This window comes from Heterocephalus glaber, unplaced genomic scaffold, assembly GCF_053883595.1.
Source record: "Heterocephalus glaber isolate CG9 unplaced genomic scaffold, H.glaber_assembly_v1.0 deba00000470, whole genome shotgun sequence".
Lineage (NCBI taxonomy): Eukaryota > Metazoa > Chordata > Mammalia > Rodentia > Bathyergidae > Heterocephalus > Heterocephalus glaber.
In genome coordinates this window covers 1,304,454-1,329,161 of record NW_028258145.1, presented here as the reverse complement: position 1 = coordinate 1,329,161, position 24,708 = coordinate 1,304,454, and the positions used below count along the sequence as shown (strand labels likewise).

The 24,708-nt window shown below is 37.0% G+C and overlaps 1 protein-coding gene across 1 annotated transcript in view; it reads left to right on the top strand.

Annotated features, from left to right (window-relative positions):
- Acoxl (acyl-CoA oxidase like) overlaps positions 1-24,708 on the top strand; it is a 352,250-nt gene that overhangs the window by 239,032 nt on the left and 88,510 nt on the right. Inside the window, 1 exon segment of the mRNA XM_087201767.1 lies at positions 9,989-10,100. Coding sequence (XP_087057893.1) covers positions 9,989-10,100 — 112 coding nt within the window.

Genomic DNA, 24,708 nt, shown 5'->3' with positions numbered 1-24,708 from the left:
CCCCCTCCACCCTTCCCTATTTGCAAAGACCTTGTTTCCATTTTTTTCCTCTTCTCATATTTTTTTCTTTCCCTTTTTTCCCTTCCCCTACCCCTCCCAATTCCCCTGCTCTTTTAGACCTTTCCTTCCTGTTACACAATATCAGTTATACATTTTTAAAATTACAATATTAAGATCTAGGAGACATTACCACAGATTTTACAGAATTTAAAAGGATATAGAAAGCATATTACAAAACTCTTTTTGGAAATAAATTTGACAACTTCTAAGAAGTACCTTGGAAGACAAATTAATGAAACTAACTCTGGAGGAAATATAAAATTTGAATAGCACCTATTAAAGAAAGTATATTCCTAGCTTGAAAACCTACCTATATGACAACAGCAGGCTCATATACATTTTAACTGATAAATTATATCAAATATTTAAAGCAGAAAAAAATAAATGAACACCTCTCCCCTCATTTTAGGAAATCAACATTGTGCTAATCCTAAAAGTGGATAAAGATAATAGAAGAAAAAAGTATGAACATAGATAGAAATTTGTTTAACAAAACAAACTATTAGAAGTCAGATCTGGCAGGATGTAGAAAGTGGTTTTGTTATAGGGATGGCAGTGTTGGTTCAGCATTGGAAGATTCACCCCCAAAAGTTATCATTTTAACAGAGGAAAGGAAAAAGCCACATGATCCTGTCACTAGTTGGAGAAAAAGTATTGGACCAAATTCTACAGCTGTTCATGGTAAAAGCTATCAGGAGACTAGAAGTAGAACACAACCTTCTCAACAGATTAAAGACATGTACTCCATACTTTCAGTGAGAATGCCTTGTATGAAGGGAGAAGATAGAATGCTTTCTCCTTAAGGTGGGGAACAAGGGCAGATATGCTTACTCTTTATCTGTCCATTAAACTTTGAAACCTAGTCCCCACCAAAATAGTCTGGCAATAAAATGACACAACTAGGATAGGATTGGCATGGCAGAAGCAAAATCTTTATATGTAGATGAAATGATCATCTACAGAGAAAATACTAAGAAATCTCTAGGAGCCCCTAGAACTTGTACTTGAATTTAACAGGATTAGAAAACACAAGGTATATATAAAAATTCAGGTCTATGTATACTTGCTATAAATGAAGAACTGGATATTGAAATTTAAAAGTTATGTAGGAGTACAAAGGACCCAGAAAAGCCAAAAACAAAAACAAAAACAAAAACAGTGTTGGAAGACGTTTAGCACCCAATTTTAAGACTTCTTCTAAAGCTACTGTAATCAAGGCAGTGTTGGTGTAAGGAAAGACATATCGATCATTTGAATAAAACAGAGAATCTAGAAATAGAACCACACATATATGGTCCACTGAGTTTTGAAAGATTATTTAACATTAGCATTTTATAGAATATAAACTTGATTCAAGAGCTGAGGAAGAGATAGTGTCTTCAGCAAACGGCACTAGAACACCTGGTATCCGTATATAAAAAATTAACCTCAACCTTTTTTTTCCATACATGAAAATAACTTGAAGGGATCTATGAACCTAAATAAGAAAGCCTAAAAGTATAAAACTTTAAGAAGAAATTATAAGGGAAAATATTTATGAATTCAGGGTAGGCAAGAACTACCTAGGATACAAAAAACATGATGTATAAAAGAAAAAATTGATAAATGAGATTCCATCAATATTTAGAACTTTAAATGACATCATTAAAATGAAAAGTAGTCCTTAAACAGACCATATTTACAATGCATATAACCTATGACCAGAATATATAAAGAATTCTTAGAGCTCATTAATAGACAACCCAATTAAAATGTAGACATAAGAAGATGATAAATAGCCAGTATAGCACAAGGAATGGTGTGCAACTCTAGAATCAAAAAAATACTAATCAGTACAATAATAAGATTGAATTATACACTCATTAGGGAGATGAAGTCAAAAGTTTTAAAAGCCTTGTCATGACTTTTTCTTTTTGTTGGATTCTCCCTCTTTGCGTTTAATTTGTCACACCCAGTGGATTCATTCTGCTGGGTTTCCTGGGGTTGTGATCCTCATTGTCTTTTCCTACGGTATTGTCTAAAATTTTTTGGAGTGCCGGTTTGGTATTCATGAAGTTCCTGAGGTGCTCTTTATCATGAAAGTATCTTATTTCTCCATCAATTTTGAAAGATAGTTTTGCGGGGTACGTCAATCTGGGTTGGAGGCTGTTTTCCTTTAGGGCTTGAAATACATCACTCCAAGGTCTTCTTGCCTTGAGAGTTCGCATTGAGAAGTCTGCTGTGATTCTGATGGGCTTTCCTTTGTATGTGATGTGTTGCTTTTCTCTCACTGCTTGTAGAATTTTATTCTTCAGTTGGATTTCTGGAATCCTAACTATCATAAACCTATGTGTAGATTTTTTTTTGATCAAGGCTAGCTGGAGTCCTATATGCCTCACTTTTCTATATGTCAGGTTCTTTTCCCCTCCTGGGGAAATTTTCTGCCATCACTTCTGTGAAGAGTTTTTTTATGTCATCTGCACTCTCTCCTCTTTCTTCATTAACTCCGATCAGTCTTATGTTATTCTTCTTTGCATCATCTAGCAGCTGCTGGATTGATTTCTCGTGGTCCCTTACAATTTTAAAGCAATTTTTCTTTTCCTCCTCACTAATTGCAATCTTATCTTTTATATCTGAAATTCTATCCTCACATTGGTTCATTCTGCTGTGCAGACTTTTGATAGAATTTTTAATCTCTTGGAAATCTGTTTGTATCTGTTTTATAGATTCCATTTGTTTCCTATGTTGGGATTCCATCATATTCCTCAGATCCTCTATTTTTTTATCTGTGTCCTCTCTAGATTTATTAATCATGTATTGCACCATGAGCACAATCTTTGCTGTTATCTGAGTAATTATTTCTGATTTCATTTTTCCCAGGTCCTCTTTTGTTGCCAGTTCAGAGAGTCCAGGTGGTTAAGTATCAGATTGTTCCATCTCGTTTCCCTTTGAGGTTGCTGTAGGTGATCTGGAAGTCTGTTTTTGAGGCTTGTTTATGTGTCTTGTCATTTCCACGGGCGGGGGGGGGGGGTGCTTCTGGCACCCACGCAGCTCACCTTCTCTGTCCTAGGAGCTTGGGATGGTGGCAGGGGAGCTTCCTTCCGGGAGACAAATTTTTAAAGTATACAATTTAAATTACTAAAATCATGTCAGGCATGGTAGCCCATGCCTGTAATCTCAGCACTTGGGAGGCTGAGACCAGAGGATTGCTGTGAGTTCAAGGCCAGCCTCAGCTATATAAGTTCAAGGCCAGCCTGGATTACGCTGCAAGACTCTATCACAAAAAACAATCAAAAAATAAAATTATTAATTGTTAAATTATAATTTATCATTCTTTTATGTTCAACTTTCTGTGCTGTCTACTCTGAATTCATGGAACATGTATTTTTAAAGTTTGAGCATTTCACCTTTTGTGTATGATTCTTGAATCCATTGGAACCTTTTTGTCTATGATTTAAGAAAGGGATCTAATTTCTTTTTTTTCTCCCTTAGTCTGTTTTTCTAGCATCATTTAATGAACTGACCATCCTTTCCTAGTGGTTGATAATGCTCACTTTGGCATTCATTAAATTTCTATATAGGCAAGAGTTCATTTTGGGGTTATTTTGTTGCTGGTCTGCTTATGTATCCTTCATGTACCAACCAAATGTCATAATTACCCTGGCCTTATAATAAAGTATTAGTATGATATCATGTTATTATATCTGAAATATAATTCAGGATTATGTTGGCTATTTTGTACTTCCATAGAAGCTTTGGAATCTGTTTGTCATAGTTTCCCAAAATAAAACAAAATCTTCAAACACAAAAAGAAAATTATAAGATTGAGTTAATATGAAGTACCTAGGTTGTTCAAATTGGTAAAGACAGAAAGCAGAAGGACTGAGTGTTACAAGTACAGAGAGGAAGACATAAGGAGTAGCTATTATTTAATGGGTACAGGATCTCAGTTTGGGACATTGAAAAAGTCCCAGGGGTGGATGGGAATCGTAGGCATATGAGGGGAATGTGCTTAACGTCACTGAACTTTATACTTAAAATGGTTAAAATGATAAATGCTTTGTTAGTATAGTTTACCAAAAATTTTTAAACCTGATAAAATTTTCTTTGAAAAACGTATTAAATCTATATACATTTGCAGAAAAATTGACATAGAAATATGTTTTTCTCAAAGATTTTATCTTCTAAGTGTCTTCCAGAGTTTTATTATTTTCTCCATACATACGTCCTTTAACAGACTTATTATTACTTGTTTTATAATTTTGTTGTTGTTCTTATAAAAATATATTTTAAGTTGTATTTCATGGTGTTGCTGGTTTATTATACATACAGTTGGCTTTTATGTGTAAACTAGATGGTAAAGTTTTCTTCTAAATGTGTCTGTAAATTCTTTGTGTTTTTTTCCATAAAAAATCATACCATTGGCAAATAATGATTTTTTATTTCTTCCTTTCCCATTGTTATTTTTTATACTTCTCATGTCTTACCTGGGGGTAGAGCCTATAATTCAGTTTGCACAGAATTAATCATAGAAGTTTTTTTTGTATTATTCCTAGTTTTAAAAAGAATTAGTTTAACATTTCAGTATTAAGAATGGTGTTTACTGAAGTTTTTGGTAGACACTTTATTTCCTAAAGAAGCTTCATTTATTTAATACATTTTTGAAATTACAATAATAAATTTTATCATGAATTTTTTGCATCTAGTGGAATGATCTTATTTTTTTTTTATTCTGTTAACTTGATAAATAGTCTTTATAGACCTTCTAATAATGTTAAGCTATCTCCAATGCTTAAGAGGCAATTGATTTTGTTATGCTGTATACTCATCTCTCTACTTTCCTTGGCTGGGGTTGTTAGTATGGGGGGGTTATATGCTTAAGCTTATAATTTTTTATTTTTATACCTCCCTAATTTAGATTTATGTCAAAGTTTTACTGGTCTCATAGAGCTATTTTAAGAGTGGTTTCTTATTGTGTGAAAGAATTCAGTAAATTATTTTAAAATGATCTGGTCTTGATCATTTAGCTCATTTAATTGTTTTAGGACTTTTAGGATTTTTCCTTTTCTGTCAGTTTTGGTAAATTGTATTTTTCTAGAAATTTATCCATTTGGTTTTTAATTTTTTGGTATAAGTATTTCACACTGCTTTCTATCTTTTTAACTTCTGTTAGATCTGTGGTTATCTGTGCTTCAGATTATCTTTTGTGTCTTTTAGGAAGGCAGTTGTTGATGTTGCTTAGTCTTACCAGATGTTTGTCTGTTTTATTTTTTTTCAGACAACCTGCTGTTCCTTTTGTTGATTATCTCTGTTGTACCTCATTTTCTTTTCTTTTTCTTTCTTTTTTTTTCTTTTTTCTTTTTTTTTTTTAGTACTGGGGATCAAACTTGGGACCTTGTGCTTGCAAGGGAGGCAACAGAAGCACTGAGATAAATCCCCAGCCCCCTTGTTTTCTATTTCACTGTTTCATACACAAAAACATAATATTCATTTTTTTTTTTTGGTATCAGGAATCGAACTCAGGACCTTGCACTTGCAACACAGGCGCAGGGACCACTGAGCTAAATCCCCGGCCTCATCGTATTCATTTTATTCTAATCTTGGAGCTTATTCTTTGCTTTTTCTTTTGTGTTCTTTTAAAATTATTATTTTTATTTGGAAGCAGATTTATTGGACTCCACAATCCACAGGTATTGAACTAATTTCCAAAGCAACTATTCAGTAGAAAATACAATCTCACAACCCTGATTAAATCATGGAAAATACAATAAGTGGTGGTATGGGACTTTCATAACCACTGGGATGAAGTGAAATTTAGAAATTATACTCTGTTTTTTCTTTTTCCTTTATTGCTGCTCATGTTTCTGTTTATTCAAATTGTAGTTTATCTTAAGCTTGGAAACATAAGCTCTCACATCCCAGGACTATTTCTTCAAGTTTCTCTTAGTTTGTATGCCTCAATTTGTCTTCACACACTGCAGTAAATCAGTACATCTTTTTAATATTTCTAGCCCTGAGCAGGAATTTTATGGTACTGATAGATTTTCCTCCAACTTATTAGTTTGAAAATTTTCCAGTGTACAAGGAGTTGAAAGAATAGTACAATTCCCCAGCAGAAATAGTTTCATCTTTTCAGGAAACTCGTTCCCTAACTGGCCACAAATCATTTGCCCTTTCATTTCTTTTCCAGATAGCAGAGCAGGGCTTGTTTCCATCATTTTGAAAGCATGACATGCTCTCGCCCATATGCAAATCTATATTCCTAGCAAATTTTCCAGGATAGATTTAAGATGTGCCAAAGGCAGTATTCCAATTGTAAATATTTGGAAAGTTCTAGCCCATTTATTTTTGTGTCGCTTATTAACTTCCAAAACAGTGCACATCTCTCTCCCACACACCCAGATTTTACTCATTCAGCCTGTCTGTGCTTATCCACTTAAGTTCCCGCACTTTGCTCACTCTGGTTTTTGTGTTAAGGAAAGTCCTTGTCATCAGCATGTTTTCAGGACTCTCTGTGTGCTGTCCACTGCTCTACACGGTGGTGACACAGTGGTGACTAGTGTCTTGGCTTCTGTGGAGCTCACACTCCAGCAGAACAGAACATAGATCACACTGATGAGGCCAGGGAAGCACCCAAGGGAAGATGGTCTGAGAACTTCCTACTACTCTGAAGTCCCTCCAGTGGGGCAGTCTGTTTGGGAGATACCCAGAGGCCACCTCTCATTTAGACGTTAGGGGGAGCTAGTCATGGTTCTGAAAAGGCTCTGGAGACCAGGTGAAGCAGGTGCAGCTTGGCAGGAAGTGAGCCCTGGAAGGAAATGGTGCTGGGAGGGAGGCGTACCAGCTTTGCTAACAGCTTCCCTCTGCCGGTGCTTGTCCTGGCCAGTGCTGCCTCTCCTCATTCTCTAGGGGAGCCCACAACTGTCACCCTCATGCTCTCAGTGTAAGAACTGCAAAGAGGTGCTGAGTGTTGAAGAAAGTCAAGATTCTACCCTGCACTTGAATGTGCAATTTCCATATTGTATTGTGAATATTTTCAAACATTCAGCAAAGTTGAAAAGACTTTGCCGCAAGCATTCATGTGCTCATCTCTTGTGCATAAACACATTACGGTTCTTGCAATATCATTGTTGCACACATACAGCCATGTGTCACTTGAGGACAAGGCTTAGTTCTGAGAGACGAGTCATCAGGCAGTGTTGCCATCGTGTGAACATTCTAAAGTGTGGTTACATGAACTTGGACAGTGTCGGTCAGTCACTCAGGAAATGCAGGAAGTGTCTGAAGCTTCTGCTGGCAAAACACAGCATCTCATGTAAGAGTAAACTTTTCATAACTTGTTTTTAGAGCACACTCTAAAATCATGATAAAAGTATACTATGGTAAATATATAAGACAGTAACATAGCCATCTGTATATTATCCATTGCTATGTATTTTACATATTTGTATGTTGTTACCCTTTTATAAGATGGGCAGCACAGGAAATTTATTTATACCAATGTCACCACAAACCCATGAGCAATGTGTTGTGCTACAACCTTATGATGACTATGATGTCTCTAGATGACAGAAATATGTCAGCTTTGTTATAATCTTATGGGACCATCATTATATAGGTAATTCATTGCTGACTGAAATGTTATTACACAGCACACAACTGTATATCCATGCATCAATCCTTTAACTTACTCCACTACAGATTAGACTTTTCTCTTCTAGAATTTTATATAAATGGAACATACAGTCTGTTCCCTTTTGTGGATAGCTCAATAACTTACTGTAATGCATTTTGAGAGTCAGTTATAGTGTCATATATATTAGTTTGTTCCTTTGTATGAGTGAGTAATATTTTATTTTATGGATATCCTGGGATTTATTTTCCTTCTCTTATGATGGATAGACACCTGGGATGCTTCCAATTTTTCACTCCAATGAGCACAATGGCTGTGTACATTCTGACATAACTTTTTTGTGAGGATTTGTTTTTATTTCTCTTTGGCAAATAGTAAGCATGGAATTACTAGGTCTTAGCAATGTGTTTCTTTAGTTTTATAAGAAACTGGGAACTTTTTCCAAAGTGCTTTACATCTTACACTTCTACCAGCAAGTACAAAAGTTTTTCATTCTCCATATCCTTGGCAATATTTGATGCCAATGCATTTAATTTTAGTCATTCAGGTGAATATCTAGTGCATTTGTATTTAATTTAAACTTTATTTAAATATAGAGTCATTTTGACCTTCTTATAAAACACAAGTGATGAGGAGGTGGAAACCTTTAGTTATATTTCTATTTTTAAGGAATCCTCACAGTTTTCTACCCTGGTTGAGTTCCCAGGGCTATCTCTGTGGCCAGGGCTGGCGTGGGACTCAGGGTGAGTGGGAGTGATCTCTCCTATAGCACATGGAGTTCACACCCACAAGTAGACGGACACTGATTACAGATGTCCCAAGATACGAAGGAGGTTTCCAGTGACCACATTCACAGCCACCAGGTCTCACAGAAACAGCCCCTGGAATGACTAAAACATACTTTTCAATAAACTATGAAAGTTCTTTATGCTTTTTGTTAAATAGATTAAAACAAAAACTCACCCTTCCAAAGCCCAAATTCAGAATAAGCACTGTTAGATGGTCATTCAGATTTCCAGGTAATTGGCTTGTAAATAACCTCCCATTTGCCTTGCCTGTCTAAATGAATGGCAATTATTAATTTAGCTCTTGATAATCTCAAAAATGCTGTATAAAAATGCCTTGAAAGTGCTTCTTTTTTGGTGTGGTATTTCTCAATGTTATTTTTAATTTTTATTTTTATGAGAACATGCTTTAGTAGATTCATAATGATTGTGGGGAGTTGGCTCATGTACATAACACATCTTAATTCTTTTTTATCCTCTCCCCCTCTCTCCCTTCTGAAAGTTTCTCTCTTGCCTCTGATTATCAATAACAGGTTTTTAACATTTAGTAAATTGGAATCTAAACATTTGGGTTTATAATTTACCTCTCTAGGATGTGGGTCTGCTATGGGAAACCCTGAGTATGAACTGACCCTTTATCTTTTTATCTAGGTAATCTAAAGGTTCATGGAGGAGAGGCACAAAATTAGCCCAACAGAGAGAGTTACATGAGAAAAGGCCCATGCAGTGGACTAATTTGAGTCAGTTTGTGCTTAAGTCTCTTAACTCCCCTGTGCCTTAGTTCCCCCATTTGCCGAATGGGGAAGGTGGAGATTACTACCTGCTGAAGAAAGTTTCCATCTCCACGGCATCTTACACTGTGCTTGTCCACAGCCTTCCACACCATCTCTTCCCTCAAATCTGGTGCCCCTAAGACAAAACCTGAGCTCGGCTGTATTCTGCCTGTGTGACCTTGAGAAGGTTACAGAATCTTTCAGAGCACAGTTTCTGGATAATTACAGTATCTGCATCCTACAATTACTGAGAATATTGAATAACTCATAGCAAGTTTTTATCACAGCTCCTGATATATAATGTATCTAATAAATATTATCCACTGACAAATACTTTGTGACATTTACACTTGGTAATTAATATTTGGTTGTAACAGTTATTCAACAGTGGTTGAGTACATCGCTAAAGACTCACTTGATGGGAATTATATAGCTGTTAAGAAAGAAAGAATTTATGAAATATTGAAAATTACTTATAATACAACATTCAGTGAAAAAAGCAAGAAAACAAATGATCTCTCTACCACAAGAAAACATATGTACAATAAACTTGAACCAAGCATTCACAAAAAAAAAAAAACCAACTGAAAAGAAGCACACGTACAGCCAATGAGAGATGGAATGGGTAGGATATGACTCTCTGCAATACTTTTCTGAGAAGAAAATTTTTTTTGAAAAAACAAATCCCCTGTATTTCTCTCTAATGAAATTTTCTGGTGAAGTCAAAATATTGATGGTAGTCAGTGTTTTCCCTTCAGTTTCTTGGCATTGAACATGGATACAGTCAGTGACCTTACCTTTCTGTTGAAAGCAGTGAATTTTCCTGAAAGAGTTCTTCAGGGGGGCTTAGTGGACAGAATTTATCATAAGGTAAAAATATATGGTGTTATATTTTTTTCCCTTTTGACATGTGTTTTGGGTATATCCTTGCCGATGAACTATCTGCTAAATTTAGTAGAGAATGAGTCAGCTTAATTACGAGCTTCTAGACATGGCCAGCATCGCTTTAGGCCACATTGCAGGACAGCCTTGCTTGTGTTGGCAGCCAGCACATTCCTGTTTAACCCACTTTATGTCATCTTTTGGAATTCCACTCACCAGCATCATCATTTGGCTGCCATGAGAAGTGACAAGTGGAGTGATTTTTTTTTTTAACCCTTACCAGAATTGAAATATCTTTGTTCTAGTTCTGTAACAAATACATTGTTCTCTGGTGGGAAAAAGTGCATCTGGCATATGTGAAAATTAACACTGTGTTAGGCTGAAATACACTCTATTTCCTATTAAAATAACTGTGAATCTCTGCAAAAACCTAAGACTTTGCATTAGCATTGATGGAAAGCTAGAGGGGATATCCACCAAGGGCAGTACCTCTGAAGTAGGTTTGAGGAAAAACCACCCCCAACCCATGAATATCTGTTTTCTCTACTGATCCAACATAAAGAGCCACCAACAACCCAGGAAAAGCTTTACTCATTCTACTCCCTTGCTCAGGGCTCAGGGCTGCCAAAACAAGGACCCAGGCTGCTGCTTTCCCTCTGCATGGGAGTTAGGTGTCCTGCAACTCTCCCCTCCTGTTAGTCTCTTTTCATATCAATTATAGTTGCGTCTTCCAGTAAAACACAAAGGGGGTAAAAAGAAGTGGGTCCAGGAAATATGGAAACAAGTATTCTTTTAGGAAATGTTCTGGAGGCAGAAGAGCCCTGGAAATAAGAAGTTAAGACATTTCTCTGTGCAACAGAGCCACACTGGTAAGACTGTGCCAGAAGCTGAGCCAGGGGTTATACAAATCAGTTCATCGTCCAAGGTTAGAGCTGAGATGAGGCTCATCTCATCAGACCACAAGAGCACATTCAGGTGGATTCAGTCACCTGTTTACCCTGATCTTATCAAACATGCAGCCAGCTAAAGTAGGGGAGGGATATAAGCCAAGATGAAAGTTCTACCTTGCACTAGAGAGCAGAATAAACAACAGAGAAAATACATTTTGTGAACAAGCCTTCCAAGACTATAAAAGAAAAAGATAAAGATAAAATTGCAAGGGAAGAAAATAAACACAGTAGAAATGGTAGAAATAAAACCTATAGATAGCAAATATTTCTGAAAATGCCACAAATAATAACCACAGACATAATAGAAAAAATATTTTCTTGAGTATAAGAATTTTCATAGTAATGAGAAAAGGAACCATACTTCTACATAGCCTAAAAATTTAGAATAAAGAAATATCCTGCAAGCAAACAGAAAATAATAGTTAAGCCACAGAGATAAAGAAGTTAGGATAGTTCCACTCTTTATCCACTAGCTCCATATGAATTAATGCTCTTCTAAAGAGGAAGCTTCAAGGTCTACTCATACTACTCTAAGCCAAATTCAATTCATAAAAATAGTTAATGAAACATATTTACAGAATTAGAAGCAATTTCACTTCTCTGAAAAATTATTCAAACACCTACTACATAGGACATTAAAATAATTAAAATTAATAAGACAAAAAATAAGGAAATCAAACTAAAAAAGGATTGGTTGTCCCTGTGAAGCCAAGATCTGTGTGTTTTTAAAAAGAATTATAAAATTAAATAGAAAAGCTAAAAATGTTTTTTGAAATGAATATGAGTTTTTAAGAAGCTGGCTAACTGGTTCTATAATATATTGGGCCTATACTATTTTTTAAAGGTAAGATGAAGAGTAAAGTAAAAATATCTTTTGTTCTGAATTTGACAATTAGAGAAGTGTGGGTTATAATATATATTTCATTAAATTAAAAGCTAACTTGAGGACTGAACACAGGATGCTTGTTTTCCAAATCACTGCAGAAAATTAAGCAAAGATAATAAGTAAGCAGGCAGAAGTTTGTGTATCAGACGTAGAGCAAAGAACAAGTCAGAAGATGTGTTCTTGGAGGTCACTCAGGTATATCTATTCTCAGACTGAGAGAGCTGTCTTAAAAATTCCCACTGCCAATCGCTCTTTAGTTTGAGAATATCGCCAAGATTCTCCTCTAAATCTGCTTCCAGTAAGTGTGATCCTGCCTTTGTCTCTAACTTGGCTCAGTTCAGGACTCCTCTCCCTGGCTCCCTATTTTCAAAGATTAGTGCTTTGAACTTGAGTTACACTGATCTGGTAATTCCTTGAAAACAACCTTCCATTACATGTGACCTTTTGATTCAGTCCACAGCAAACCATGGAGAGGCAGCTTCTGATACATTTCTATTCTGGAAGGGTATAAATCCCTCCAGCTCCCACCACTGGAAATAGGGGATTAGATTTAAAATAGGTAACAATATGAAATGAAGGAGGTGTCAGTCCTCCTAGTAAAAATGTTGACTGTCAGATTAGGTTAGAAACAAATATAAGCATATGTGGTTTGAATAGAAATAAATTTAATTACTATATATATGTTGATCTATAAGTATATATATTATATGTATATAAACAAAAATTATTTTTTAAAAGTTTTAAAAGAAGGTGAGTAGGTACATACTAGGAATAGCAAGATATTTTCACATCTCTTTCACAAAGTTGATATATTATTAGCTCAGACTGCCATAACAAAATACCACAGATTAAGTGCCATAAACAACTGAAATTGTTTTCTCCTAGTTCTGGGGGCTGGAAGTCCAAGATCAAAGTGATAGCAGGGTTGCTTTCCCCTGAGGCCTTTCCTGGCTTGCAGATTGCTGCCCTATTGCAGCCTTTCATGGCAGTTCCTCTGTGCCTTTGTGCCCATGGTGTCTCTTCTTATAAAAGCTCCAGTAATTCTGTCAAGGCTCAGTCTAATTACCTCATCTTAACTTTTTTATGTCCACAAAGACCCTATTTTCAAGGAAAGCCATATGCAGAAGTACTAGAGCTTAGTATTTCAACATATCTTTTTGGAAGGTACAACTCAACCCATAGCAAAAAAAGAAGGCTAAAATATTTTTTCAAAGCAAAAATATAATTTAGGGTACACTCTGAAATTGTGGTCTAAAGATAAAGCCCAAGATAAAACTGCAAAACCCTTTAAGAACTGAGAAAGGTCAATGCTGGGTTTTCAGTCAGGAAAAAGGCCCTTTGAAGAGATTAAGGGTATGCTTCACAGACCCTCTTAACCAAGCTACAGAGCTTTTATGAAGACAAAGGACATTGTCCTTAAGCCTGCTCCACACTCCAAGGGTCAAATGTCAGAGATTTGTGGGTGTGACTCTCGTCTAATTGAGCCTCCAAAAGATTTATAGAAGGTGCACCAAGCTTTTAAAAAAATTATATCAGACAAGCAACTTTCAGCTTGTGCTACAAGACACTGAGACAATACAAAGCAAATAGAGCCTTTGGGCCACCAAGCTTCCACAACCAGAAAACAGACTGAGACAAACACCCAGCCACAAACACATACTGCCTTTCATGAAAAAGGAAGGACACCTCAGAGGGAAAACCCAAGCGCTTAGGGAGTGGAGCCAAGAGCCTGGAAGAATAATGATGCCTGGGTACTGTCAGGCCTGAGTCCTGGTCGAGGAACTTCCCACACTAGCCCACTTGAGTTTCAGAATTGCTATGGATCAGTAACACCTGTGCTCTTCCAGTTTTACTCCTTTTTGAGTAAGAATCTATGTACATTTATCCCATCCTGCCCTGCTATTTCGTATTGGCCATGTAGACAACAGATAACTTGTCCCTTTAGTTAGTGTTCAAGGCAAGAGAATGCATAGGGATGGTGTCTGGGAGCCTTACCTGCACCTGGGCTGGGTGTGGATGATGCGATGTAGGATTTTGAGCCAATGCTGTACAATGGGATGAAACCTTTACAGGAAAGTGTGAGTGTGTTTAGGAAGAACATTAATCATTGGGAGCCTGAGAATGGACTGTAATAGCTGGGGTCCAGGATGTGATCCTGCCTCCTGGTGGTAACACCCTTATGTAGTCTTGACATTGTACCAAGGCCTGTGTAACAGATAGACCACTTCAGAAGTGGTGGCATCTCTCCCCTGAGACTGGGTTATAAGTGACCCTGCTGTGGCTGGTACCTTAATGTCCCTCTTTTCCCCTCTGTCCCCCCTCTCTCCCTTTCTCCTTCACCCTTCTTTCATCTCTCTGTCTTTCACAATTCAGTCTAGGGGAAATCATGTCATAAGTACACCATGTGGCTTCTCACCGAAAGCTTTATAAATGAACTTGGAAATGCTTCTTCCAGCCCTAATAAAATCTCCAGAAATGGCAATGACTGGTACTGTCAACACCTAGATTGCAGTCTCATGAGAACACTTGAGCAGAAGCATCCAACCAAGGCATTCGCAGATTCCCAGCCCTAGAGACTGTGTGAGATAATGAGAGTCTTTTTAAGATGACAAATTTGGAGATACAGTTACCTGTTACACAGCCATGGATAATTAATAGAGCGTCTGAAACCAAAAATAGTCAGCAGTTTTTGCAAGAATATACATATTTAAGCAAAATGTAAAGGGGGTAGTTTTTAGACTTTCAATTCTGAAGACAGTATTTTGAAAAACTGGAGAAGTAAGCTTCCAAGGTACTACATGGGACCATCACCCTCCTTGGCCACTGGCAGACCAAAGGGCATTTCCTAGCCCCAATCTGAGTGAAATCTGGCTACTCCAAGAAGGGACAATACATTATCAGGGGATTTCAAAGGCTTGTTCTCTCATGGGGACCCAGTTTTCCAAAATCATGTTGCAAATAGCTGCTCATCATGGCTGCCTTGTCAATTCCCCATAGTGGGGAGATGGGGCAGGGTGGGGATAAACCAGTGGCTTGTCACATTGAGAGTATTCTGTTGGGCACTTCTGTCATTCTGTGGAGAAAAATCTGTAGTAAAAAAGATCATCAGTAATCAGTATATTTAACAAATGACTGCTTATTTTTTAATGTGCATAACCAACATTGGACTGGTAGGGTCAGTGAGACCAGAGATGGGCTGAAAATAGTTCTAGTTACCTGGACTTGGCTCATATTTTGTCTTTCATCACCTATTACAATCTCCCACCACAGTAGGCATGCCCTCATTTCAGAGTGTATAAGAATCCCCAAGAAAGATTAAGAAATAAAGCACAGGATATTTTCCTCTACAATACAAGGCTAAGTCACAAGACAAAGAGAAATGGTTTCAGATGAGCACTGCAAATGAGCCTCAAAATCCAGGGCTAGTAAACTAATTTGAAAACAACTACCTAAGTTATTTTTGCTTATTCAGGATTGGAGACTTGGATTGAGATTGGTACAAGCTTGAAACATGATTATTAGAAATGTAACTTCGTAGCATTTTCTATTTAGAAAAAAACACAGTCACCTACTATTTTTATTATTGTGGTCAAACAAAACCTAACTGCTCTTTAAGGGTGTTTGACTTTAAAGCTCTTGATTTAGATGTTTAAAATGCAATAAAGCCACAATGTTTCTATAATGGTGGTGTTTCTAACAGGCAATGCCAACTCTTCTGGTTGTTAGAGTTTTAGACCACAGTATCTTTGCTCAGGTCATCCAGCAGGCACTGGGAATCCCACCCAAGTTCTCGTTTGTGGAAAATGCAAGCTGTCTGCATTGATGATTGGATGGCATATACCTGGCACATGCGTGGGAAAGGGATTATCAGACTGTCCATCAATCAGGGGTCTTCAAGAGCTTTGGTCAGCTGAGAGGAGCTGGGAAGACCATTGTCCATGAGACCAGGAGAGAAAATCCAGTGCTGGATTTCTTTCTTTCTTTTTTTTTTTTTTTTGTTCTTTTATTGGTACATTTTAGGTATACAATTCATTTACATTTATCATTGGGTGTTTGTACCTGTACATGATGTATCTTGGTTCTTATTTTTTCCCCATTACCTGTGCACGCTTTACCCACTCCACCCTTCCCTATTTACACAGACAGCATTTCCATTTATTTTTTCTTTTCTCATAGTTTTTCCTTTCCCTCCTTTCCTTTCCTCTTCCCCTCCCTTCACCTCTTTGTCTTTGGACCTTTTTTCCTGTTTCAAATTATCAATTATTCATTTTAATTATTTTAACCCTTGTTTGCACTATCAGTTTCTCACACTAGAGAAACTATTCGGTATTTACACATATGTGTCCTATTTATTTCACTTAAGAGTATGGCCTCTATATGCATCCATTTAGCTATAAATGACTCTAGTTTTTCGTTCTTTATGGCTGAGTAGTACTCTGTTTTGTAAAAAAGCCACATCTTCTTTATCCAGTTTCCAATTGATGGGGACAGGCTGCTTCCAAGCTTTAGCTATTACAAACTGTACCGCTATGAACATGGGTGCACATATATCACTGTGGTATGATTCTTTTAATTCTTTTGGGAAAATACCCAGGAGGGGAATAGCTGGGTCAAATGGGACCTCTAGTCCTAGTTCTTTGAGGTATCTCCATACTGACTTCCACAGTGGTTGCACCAGCCTGCACTCCCACCAGCAATGGAGAAGGGTTCCTTTCTCCACATCAATACCTACTTCGAGAATCTCTACTCTGATAAAATGGAAAACACAGAAGAAATGGGCAGATTCCTAGATACATACGAATTGCCAAAGTTAAATGAAGAAGATATAGAAATTCTAAACACCCCAATTACAATGAATGAAATTGAAAATGTAATAAAATATTCACCAACAAAGAAAAGCCCAGGTCCAGATGGCTTCACTGCTGAATTTTACAAGACATTTAAAGAAGAACTAATGCCATTACTCTTTAAACTCATCAAGGAAATTGAAAGGGAAGCAATACTCCCAAATTCATTCCTGGAAGCAAGTGTTATTTTGATTCCAAAACCAGGGAAAGACCCAGCCCAAAAAGAGAACTACAGGCCAATCTCCCTAATGAACATAGATGCAAAAATCCTCAACAAGATACTGGCAAACAGAATACAGAGGGTCATCAAGAAGATCATACACCCTGACCAAGTCGGATTTATCCCAGGGATGCAAGGATGGTTCAACATTTGTAAATCAATAAATGTAATACACCATATTAACAGAGTCAAGGACAAAAACCATATGATCATCTCAATAGATGCAGAAAAAGCATTCAACAAAATCCAGTGCTGGATTTCTTGCACTGTACTGGGAATTTGAGAGTAGAGATAGGCACAGAGTGATAGCAGCTTGTCTCTTTATTTGGTTTTAAAAAACCGATACAGTAACCTGAAGAGGACATATTTTACTAAAAATCTTATGCCACAGAAATGTGAAGAGATTTGTTTCAAACACAGATTATCAAAGACAGAAAATAGGATTGGCGCTCAAGTTTCCTGAACCCATGACCTGCCTTGAGTTTGATGTACCTTCTTACTTCCCAAGGACAAGTTGGGTTGGGAAGATAACCTGATGGCTTGGAAAGGGACCCTCTTTATATCTTTAGAGCATGGCAGCTGCCTATACAAGGGCCACCTTGTGCAAAAGTGAGAGTCCTTTCTGCTCATTGGTCCTTGAAAGTTCTGTAGTACAGAGCATAGTCCCACTGATCAGTAAGAGATAAGGATTAAAACCCTGAAACTCTTGAGAGAATGAGCAGGTGACATCACAGGAAGCTATTCGTGGTGGCTCAGGATCGGGTATGTGGTGGTTTGGAGAGACCCAGGAGTGGACAGGCAGGAAGAGCCAAGGCAGACTGTGTCATCCCTTAGAATTCAATGCTTCAAGGCTCAGCTTGGCACTTCACTGTTTGTTGTGGCTGACTAGAAAGTGTTTCTGCTGAGTGTTTGCATCTCCCTTGCTCCCTGTCTACCCTATAGTAACCCAGTCACCATTTGCATTTGAGGAGTTGCATTTTCTCTTTCCCATCACTTCCAGCTTTCTCCATCTTTTGCTCACAAAGCCCTATATTCTCTTCTAAGACAATCCTATTATGAGAAAGGAATGGAAATGGAAGGAAGAAGAGGAAGTAAAGGTAAGGAAAAGAAAAGGTAGTTACACTTCTGATAATTATAAGAGCGGTACAGCCATTTCCATGGGAGTATGAGAGCTGACATTGACCTTTGGGATCATCTGGTCAAACTCTCTCATAGATAGGAACCTGAAGATCAAGAACACTAGTGGTTTCTTCAAGGTATCACAGTCACCAAGGGCAAAGATGGAACTGATATTTGACTATGCAGATATGTCTTTCCTCAAACATTCCCTCACTATTTTTAGCATCTATCAGTGAATCTTCATGGAAACAATGAATACTGTGGGGCTTGCCTAATGGAGATTTTCTATTTTTCTTGCGCGTACCACATTTATTAACTGGAAGCAAGAGCTCTCGCATCTCTCCCAATTGTTTTTTGTGATGTTAGGGCTTGAACCCAGGGGCTCACACATGCTAGGTAAGTGCTGTACCACTGAGCAGTCCCCCTCCCCCAAGTATTTATTCAGTGAGTTGTTATTGTTTTATGCTTTTGAATTAAGTCTAATATTATCCATTATTTATCTTTTTGAACAGCTTTTTCCAAGCTTTGGCGCTGAGAACTCCTTCACGCTGTCCCTTATGTCCCTTTGATGTGCCCTAATTCTTTGAACACTTTCTTTCTGGTTCATCTTGCAGTTTCCCACCAGCCTTGTAATTAGTCATTTCTCTAAGGAGCCCAGGTATCTTTTATTGGGTATTTAGATGTCTGAGCACAGAGTGGTCTCTGCTTCTAGGCCTGATAAAAGCTAGAAAAAAAAAATATATATATACATACATATTCATGCATTTATATTTATACTGATAGCTCTGATTTTAATACAAGCAACAGCTTTTGCTCTAACCTTTTCTATTTCCTACTTATAACTTCTTTTTCTGAGAAGGTGGAAACCTAGCTTTCACGGTATCTTATGTGTTTATTTATTTACTCATTCCCACTATACACTTTAAGTAGTTTCAGAATCACTAACTCCTACCCTGGTAAGTAATACATTTACTAACTAGAATACAGGATTTTCTGGTGTGACTTCAGTCTTATGATGGCTAGTAAAAATAGTATTTCCAAAGTTCTTCAATTAGTTTTTCTTCTACCCTTCATTCCACTTACAACACAAGGTTTGTGTGTTACTATTCATTTTCTACTTTGGGTTCCCTTGCATCCTGATTGATTTTCTTTCTTCATCATTTGCAAAGTTTCTAAGACTAAGTGCTATGCAGACAGGGACATTTAAAGAACTACCACTCCTTTCTCATCCTGATCACTCCGATTCCATTTCTTCCTTTTTCTTCCACACAGCTCACATAAGTAGTAAGTCTCTAGCTTCTGGCTTATCCTTCCTGTGTTTCTTTCCTACAAATGAGCAGATACCTGCATGACTCCATATAGTACCTTCTTCCTTGAGGGAGCACAATATTGATATTCCTCTGTCACACTGTAGATACTCTTTTGCACTTTTCCCCCCATTTAACACACTTCCTGAAAATCATTCCGTACCAGTTCATAGAAACCTAGCACATTGACTTTTATAACTGTGGAATACTCTATCTTGTAGATATGCCTTAGCATAATTTATGAAAGAGTGGGCAGGAGCATATGTATATAATGAATGAAAAGATGGGGAATTTCAGATTTTTTGAAACTAAATAATAACCAAATGAGAAAACTAGGACTAAAAATTCAGTCTTTTAAATAAAAATTTAATTGGATGAGATTAACAGTAGACTATATGGGACAAAGGAACCTGAAAACAGAACTATAGAAATTATTTGGACTAAGCTACACAGAGGAGAAAATGGATATATTGGACAGCCCCAGTGACCCATGGGACAGTATCATGCACTCTAACTATACACAACTGGAAAATGAGGAGGAGATAAAAAATAGAATGGGACAGAAAAAAAAGTTTTTAAATTTTAAAATGTTTTATTAAAATAACAGTACACAAATTCAGAAAGCACAGCAAGATTTTAGCATAATATGGGATCAGAAACAAACATAACAGGAGCACATCACAATAAAACTACAGAAACCAGAGGCAAACAATAAATTTTAAAAGTAGTCAGACAAGTAATAATATTAGATACAGGAAACCAATGCTAGAATAATGGTTGGGTACTCATTATAAACTGTAGAGCCAAAGGACAGGGGAAAGATACTTTTAAAGTGCTGCTGAAAGGAAAAACAAATGCCTTGATTCAAATATACATATATATGCATATATATGAGCATTTATATATTATATATATAAATATATATATTTATATATATTTATAAATGAGCATATGTGTGTGTATATATATATATAAGCATTTCTGGTAAAGGAAAGCTGGTAGAATTTGTCAACGGCAAATCTGAACTACCAACAATGCTAAGGAAAGTAAGAAATACAAGCTAATCAAAATAAAACTAGCAAAAATTCAGACGTAAACTAAAGAAAAAGAATGAAAATGCTAAACATGTAGATTTTCAGAATTCAACTTTTTAGAATTCAGCTGGCTGTTTAACACAAACGTATTTTAAATTGTTTAAGGTTTATGACATTTGGAAGTGAACTGTATGTCAGCAAGAGCATAAAGTATGAGTTGTAGTGTAATGGAATCTATTATGGTTCCCACATTATATATAAAATGGCATAATGCTAATTCAAGATAGTTTGTCATATGTAAAGAATATATATTATAATAGAGAAAGTAGACTGAAACAAAAGGGGACCCTTTAATTAAAGAAAGAAAAAATCAAAGGAGGTAAGACTATAAATACCAGTATCAATATCAATAACTACACCAAATTTAAATGGTATGAACCTTATAATTAAAAGTTAGACATTATCATGGCTGTTAAAATAAGCAAGGCCCACCTGAGGTTATGAACAAGTTGAATCACATCAGTCATTTAAGGACAAAATAGTACAAGTCTTACATAAAAACTAGCATAAGATTGATACCAAAAATTTAGTGCAGTATAAAGAAAAAATTACAAATGAATAGTCTTCAGAATATAGGTAAAATTATTTAATAAATATTAAATATTGAATTCAGCAATACAATGAAAAAGGAAAATATGACATAACCTAGAGGTATTTCTTCCAGGAATGCAAGATGGATATAACATTCAAAATATCAGTCAATGAAATTTACAACAAAGTAATAATACAACAAAAGAGAAATTTTTTATAATGTGAAAAAATTTTGACAAAATTCAACATGAGTTCATAATAAAAAGTCTTACCAAATAGAAAAGAATTTCCTCAATTTTGGAATCATATATCTACAAAAAATTTGTAGCTAACATATTATCTAATGATGAAAAATTAGTTTCCTCCTAAAATCAAAGAGCAAGGTGAACATTTAGTTTTACCACTTTTATTTGACTTAAGAATGTAGCCAGTGCAACAAAGCAGAAAAAAACAACATAAAGATCGTAAAGGAAGAAATACAACTGTGTTAATCTGCAGATGAAATAATTGTTTACATAGAAATCTAAACTTACTGAACAAAACACTATAAGAACTAATAAATCAAAGTAGAGCTACAGGATATAAATACAATATCCAAAACAAATTTTGTTTTTATGTGCTATCAATAAACAGTTGGAAACTAAAATTCAATTTACAATATAATTAAAAAACATGAGGTTCTTAGGAATACTTTTAACAATAAAAATCTAAAATATCCAAGATCCATATACTGAATACTGCAAAGCAGGGAGTAAGCGAAGCAAGCTAAATAGCTGTGGAAGCACACCATGTTCATGCATGGAAAGGCTCAGTACTGCTTCAATGTTCATCCTCCTCCAGTGAATCTAAATCCAACACCATCTCCATCAATAACTTAGTAGGAATGTTTGTAGAAATTCACAACCTGTTTTGATAATTCATATAGAAATGAAAATGCCCTAAAAAGAAATTGAAGACCAACTGAGGATTACCACTGCCTTATTTCAAAGCTTGTGCTAATGCAGCAATAATCCAAACAGGATAGTGTTGTCATAAAGATGAACAGATCAGTAGAGCACTATCAACTCCAGAAACTAAACCATACACTTTTATTCATTTGATTTTTGATAGGTCTGTGTAAGAAATTTAATGATGAGTGGATAATTTTTCAATAGTGCAGGAAACAACTAGCTATTTGAATGGAAAAAAGTGAACTAGGACCTATTTTACACATGATATGCAGAAATTAATTAGAGGTTGATCATAGACTTCAATATAAAAGGGAAAGCTACAAAATGCTCAGAAGAAAACACAGTAGAATATCTTTGGAGGCTGAGGTAAACTAAGATTTCTTAGTCACAAGAATTACCAGTTATTAAATTAAATATTGATACACTGGATTTTTTCCAAAAATAAAAATATTTGTTCTCCAAAAGATGCCAATACAAACATACAAAAGCAAACCACAAACTTGGACAAATTATTTGCAATGTAGGTAGCTGACAAACATTGCTATAAAGAACTCCTACAGTGCAATAATAAAAAGTCAGAATCTAAGAAAAATTGCACAAAAGACTTGAAAAGATACCTCATAAAAGAACATAAAAGAATGGCTAATGAGCACATGAAACTTTGCTTGATCTTATTAGTCATAGGGAAATAGAAATCAAAACCACAATGAGATACCATGACACACCCACTGACAAGGTTAAACTAAAATTCTTGAATTTAATACTCAATCCTGGCAATGGAACAAAGCAACCCAAACTCTCATAACTGCCGGCAGCAGTATAAAATGCTCACAACCATTTGAAAAACAGTTTGGAAGGGCTTTTTTTATAAGGCTAACTGTACATCTACCCTCTGACCCAGGACTTCCTTCCCTAGATATTTGGTAAAGAGAAATGAAAATATGTATTCACAAAAAGACACAAGAATGTTCATAGCAGCTTTATTAACACTAACCAAACCCTGGAAACTGGATACCAAATGTTCATCCGTATGAGAGTAGATAAACAAATTGTGGCCTATTTCATATAACAAAATATTCCTCAGGAACAAAAAGTAATAAACTACCAGTATGTGCAACAGCATATGTAAATTTTACAGACATCATTTAGTGAAAGAAGTCTGGCACAAAGAATTAACACTGGATGTTCCCACTTATGTGACTTTGAACAATAGGTAAAACTAGTTGATGGTGATCCTGGTCAGAGGGGGAGAGTGTTCTGCCTGGGAGGAGCACAAAAAAAGGTCTGGGAAATGCTCCATGTCTTGATCTGCATGGTTCCATACATATATACACATCTGAAAAATCACTGAGCTAAACACATTAAGATTCATGCTTGTCATACATCTGACTGTATATGTTTTATACCTCGATGAAAACATTTGAAGATATACCTTAAACAGTGCCTCACAGAAGTTAGACAGGTTGTTTGTATTCCAGGCACTTCATTTTTTCGTATGAGAAGCGGGAAACTTCCAAGTCCAGCCGGAGGCCTCAGCTCAAGTTTTGATATACCAGTGGGAGGAGAGAAGCAGTGGCTAGTGACAGCAAGTGTCTAATCCAATCAAGTGTCCTCTCTGGGCCAGGCTCTGTGCGAGACACTTTCCAATGTCATACTGAAGAATAGCAGTGGGTGCCCAAGCCACCCAGCAGCATGGAATCCAGAAAGTATGGTGACAGGTGAAGGCGATAGTGCAGGCCTGTGACCAGGGTCACAGAAGTCTGCAGCAACTGAGCTATGGAGCTGGTGGCAGGCGGGGGCCTTAGGGAGGGTGGGCAGTCTGTGGTGATCCTGACATCAGGGAGCCTGGAGAACTGGAAGCAGGGCCCCGGTCGGCAGTTGGGCAAGTCACCCAGAGAAGACAAAGCAACACGACGGAGGTTAGTTTTGGAAACAAGCAAATCTATGGAAACATGTGCCAAACTCTGGGCTCATGATTGAAGAGCGATCTGTGAAATGACTTTTTTTTTTGTTCATAGTACACCAGTCACTAGTGAGTGTGACTTGGCATAAGTGATAAGTGACCAGATTCTGAACCACAGTTTCTTGAAGTTTTCCCTGATTAGGGAGTAGAGCCATGCAGGGCAGGCACTACTGGAAGTGGTAGCATCACTGTACACAAGAGTGAGCTTGTCATTCATTCACTTCATCCTGCCAGCTCCACAGCAGTGGGCAGACCCTGCAGTCAGCTAAGATTGCAGGCTTCGTTGAGTTCCTGCTGTAGTGAGGAGCAGCCCTGAGATCAGTGCTTTGCCACACAGCTGGCAACCTGATCACAAGACTAAGAACAGGGAACCAGCAACATGGTCAGACCATACATGGCCCTCCTCTGCCTCCAGCAGCACAGGAGGGTGGGGGAATTTCTGCTGCCACAGGCCAGGTGGGGAGCCATGGCTGCCATTGGCAATAGGCATTTAGGACCAAGCACATGGGTGACATGGGGAATCAAGAAAGCATAGTACAGGAAAATGAAGCAGAATGCTCCTGTCCAGAGCTTCCCACTTCCTGGCTTGGCCCAATGTGAGCACAGACGCTGGCCAGCACAGAGCCTGACCCTTGCCACCTTCGTGGCTTGGTAGTGAAAATGAGAGGTCACTTAGCAACCTAGAGTTCCCCGTGGAGTTCTCAGTGACCTACTCAGATCCCTGCTGCC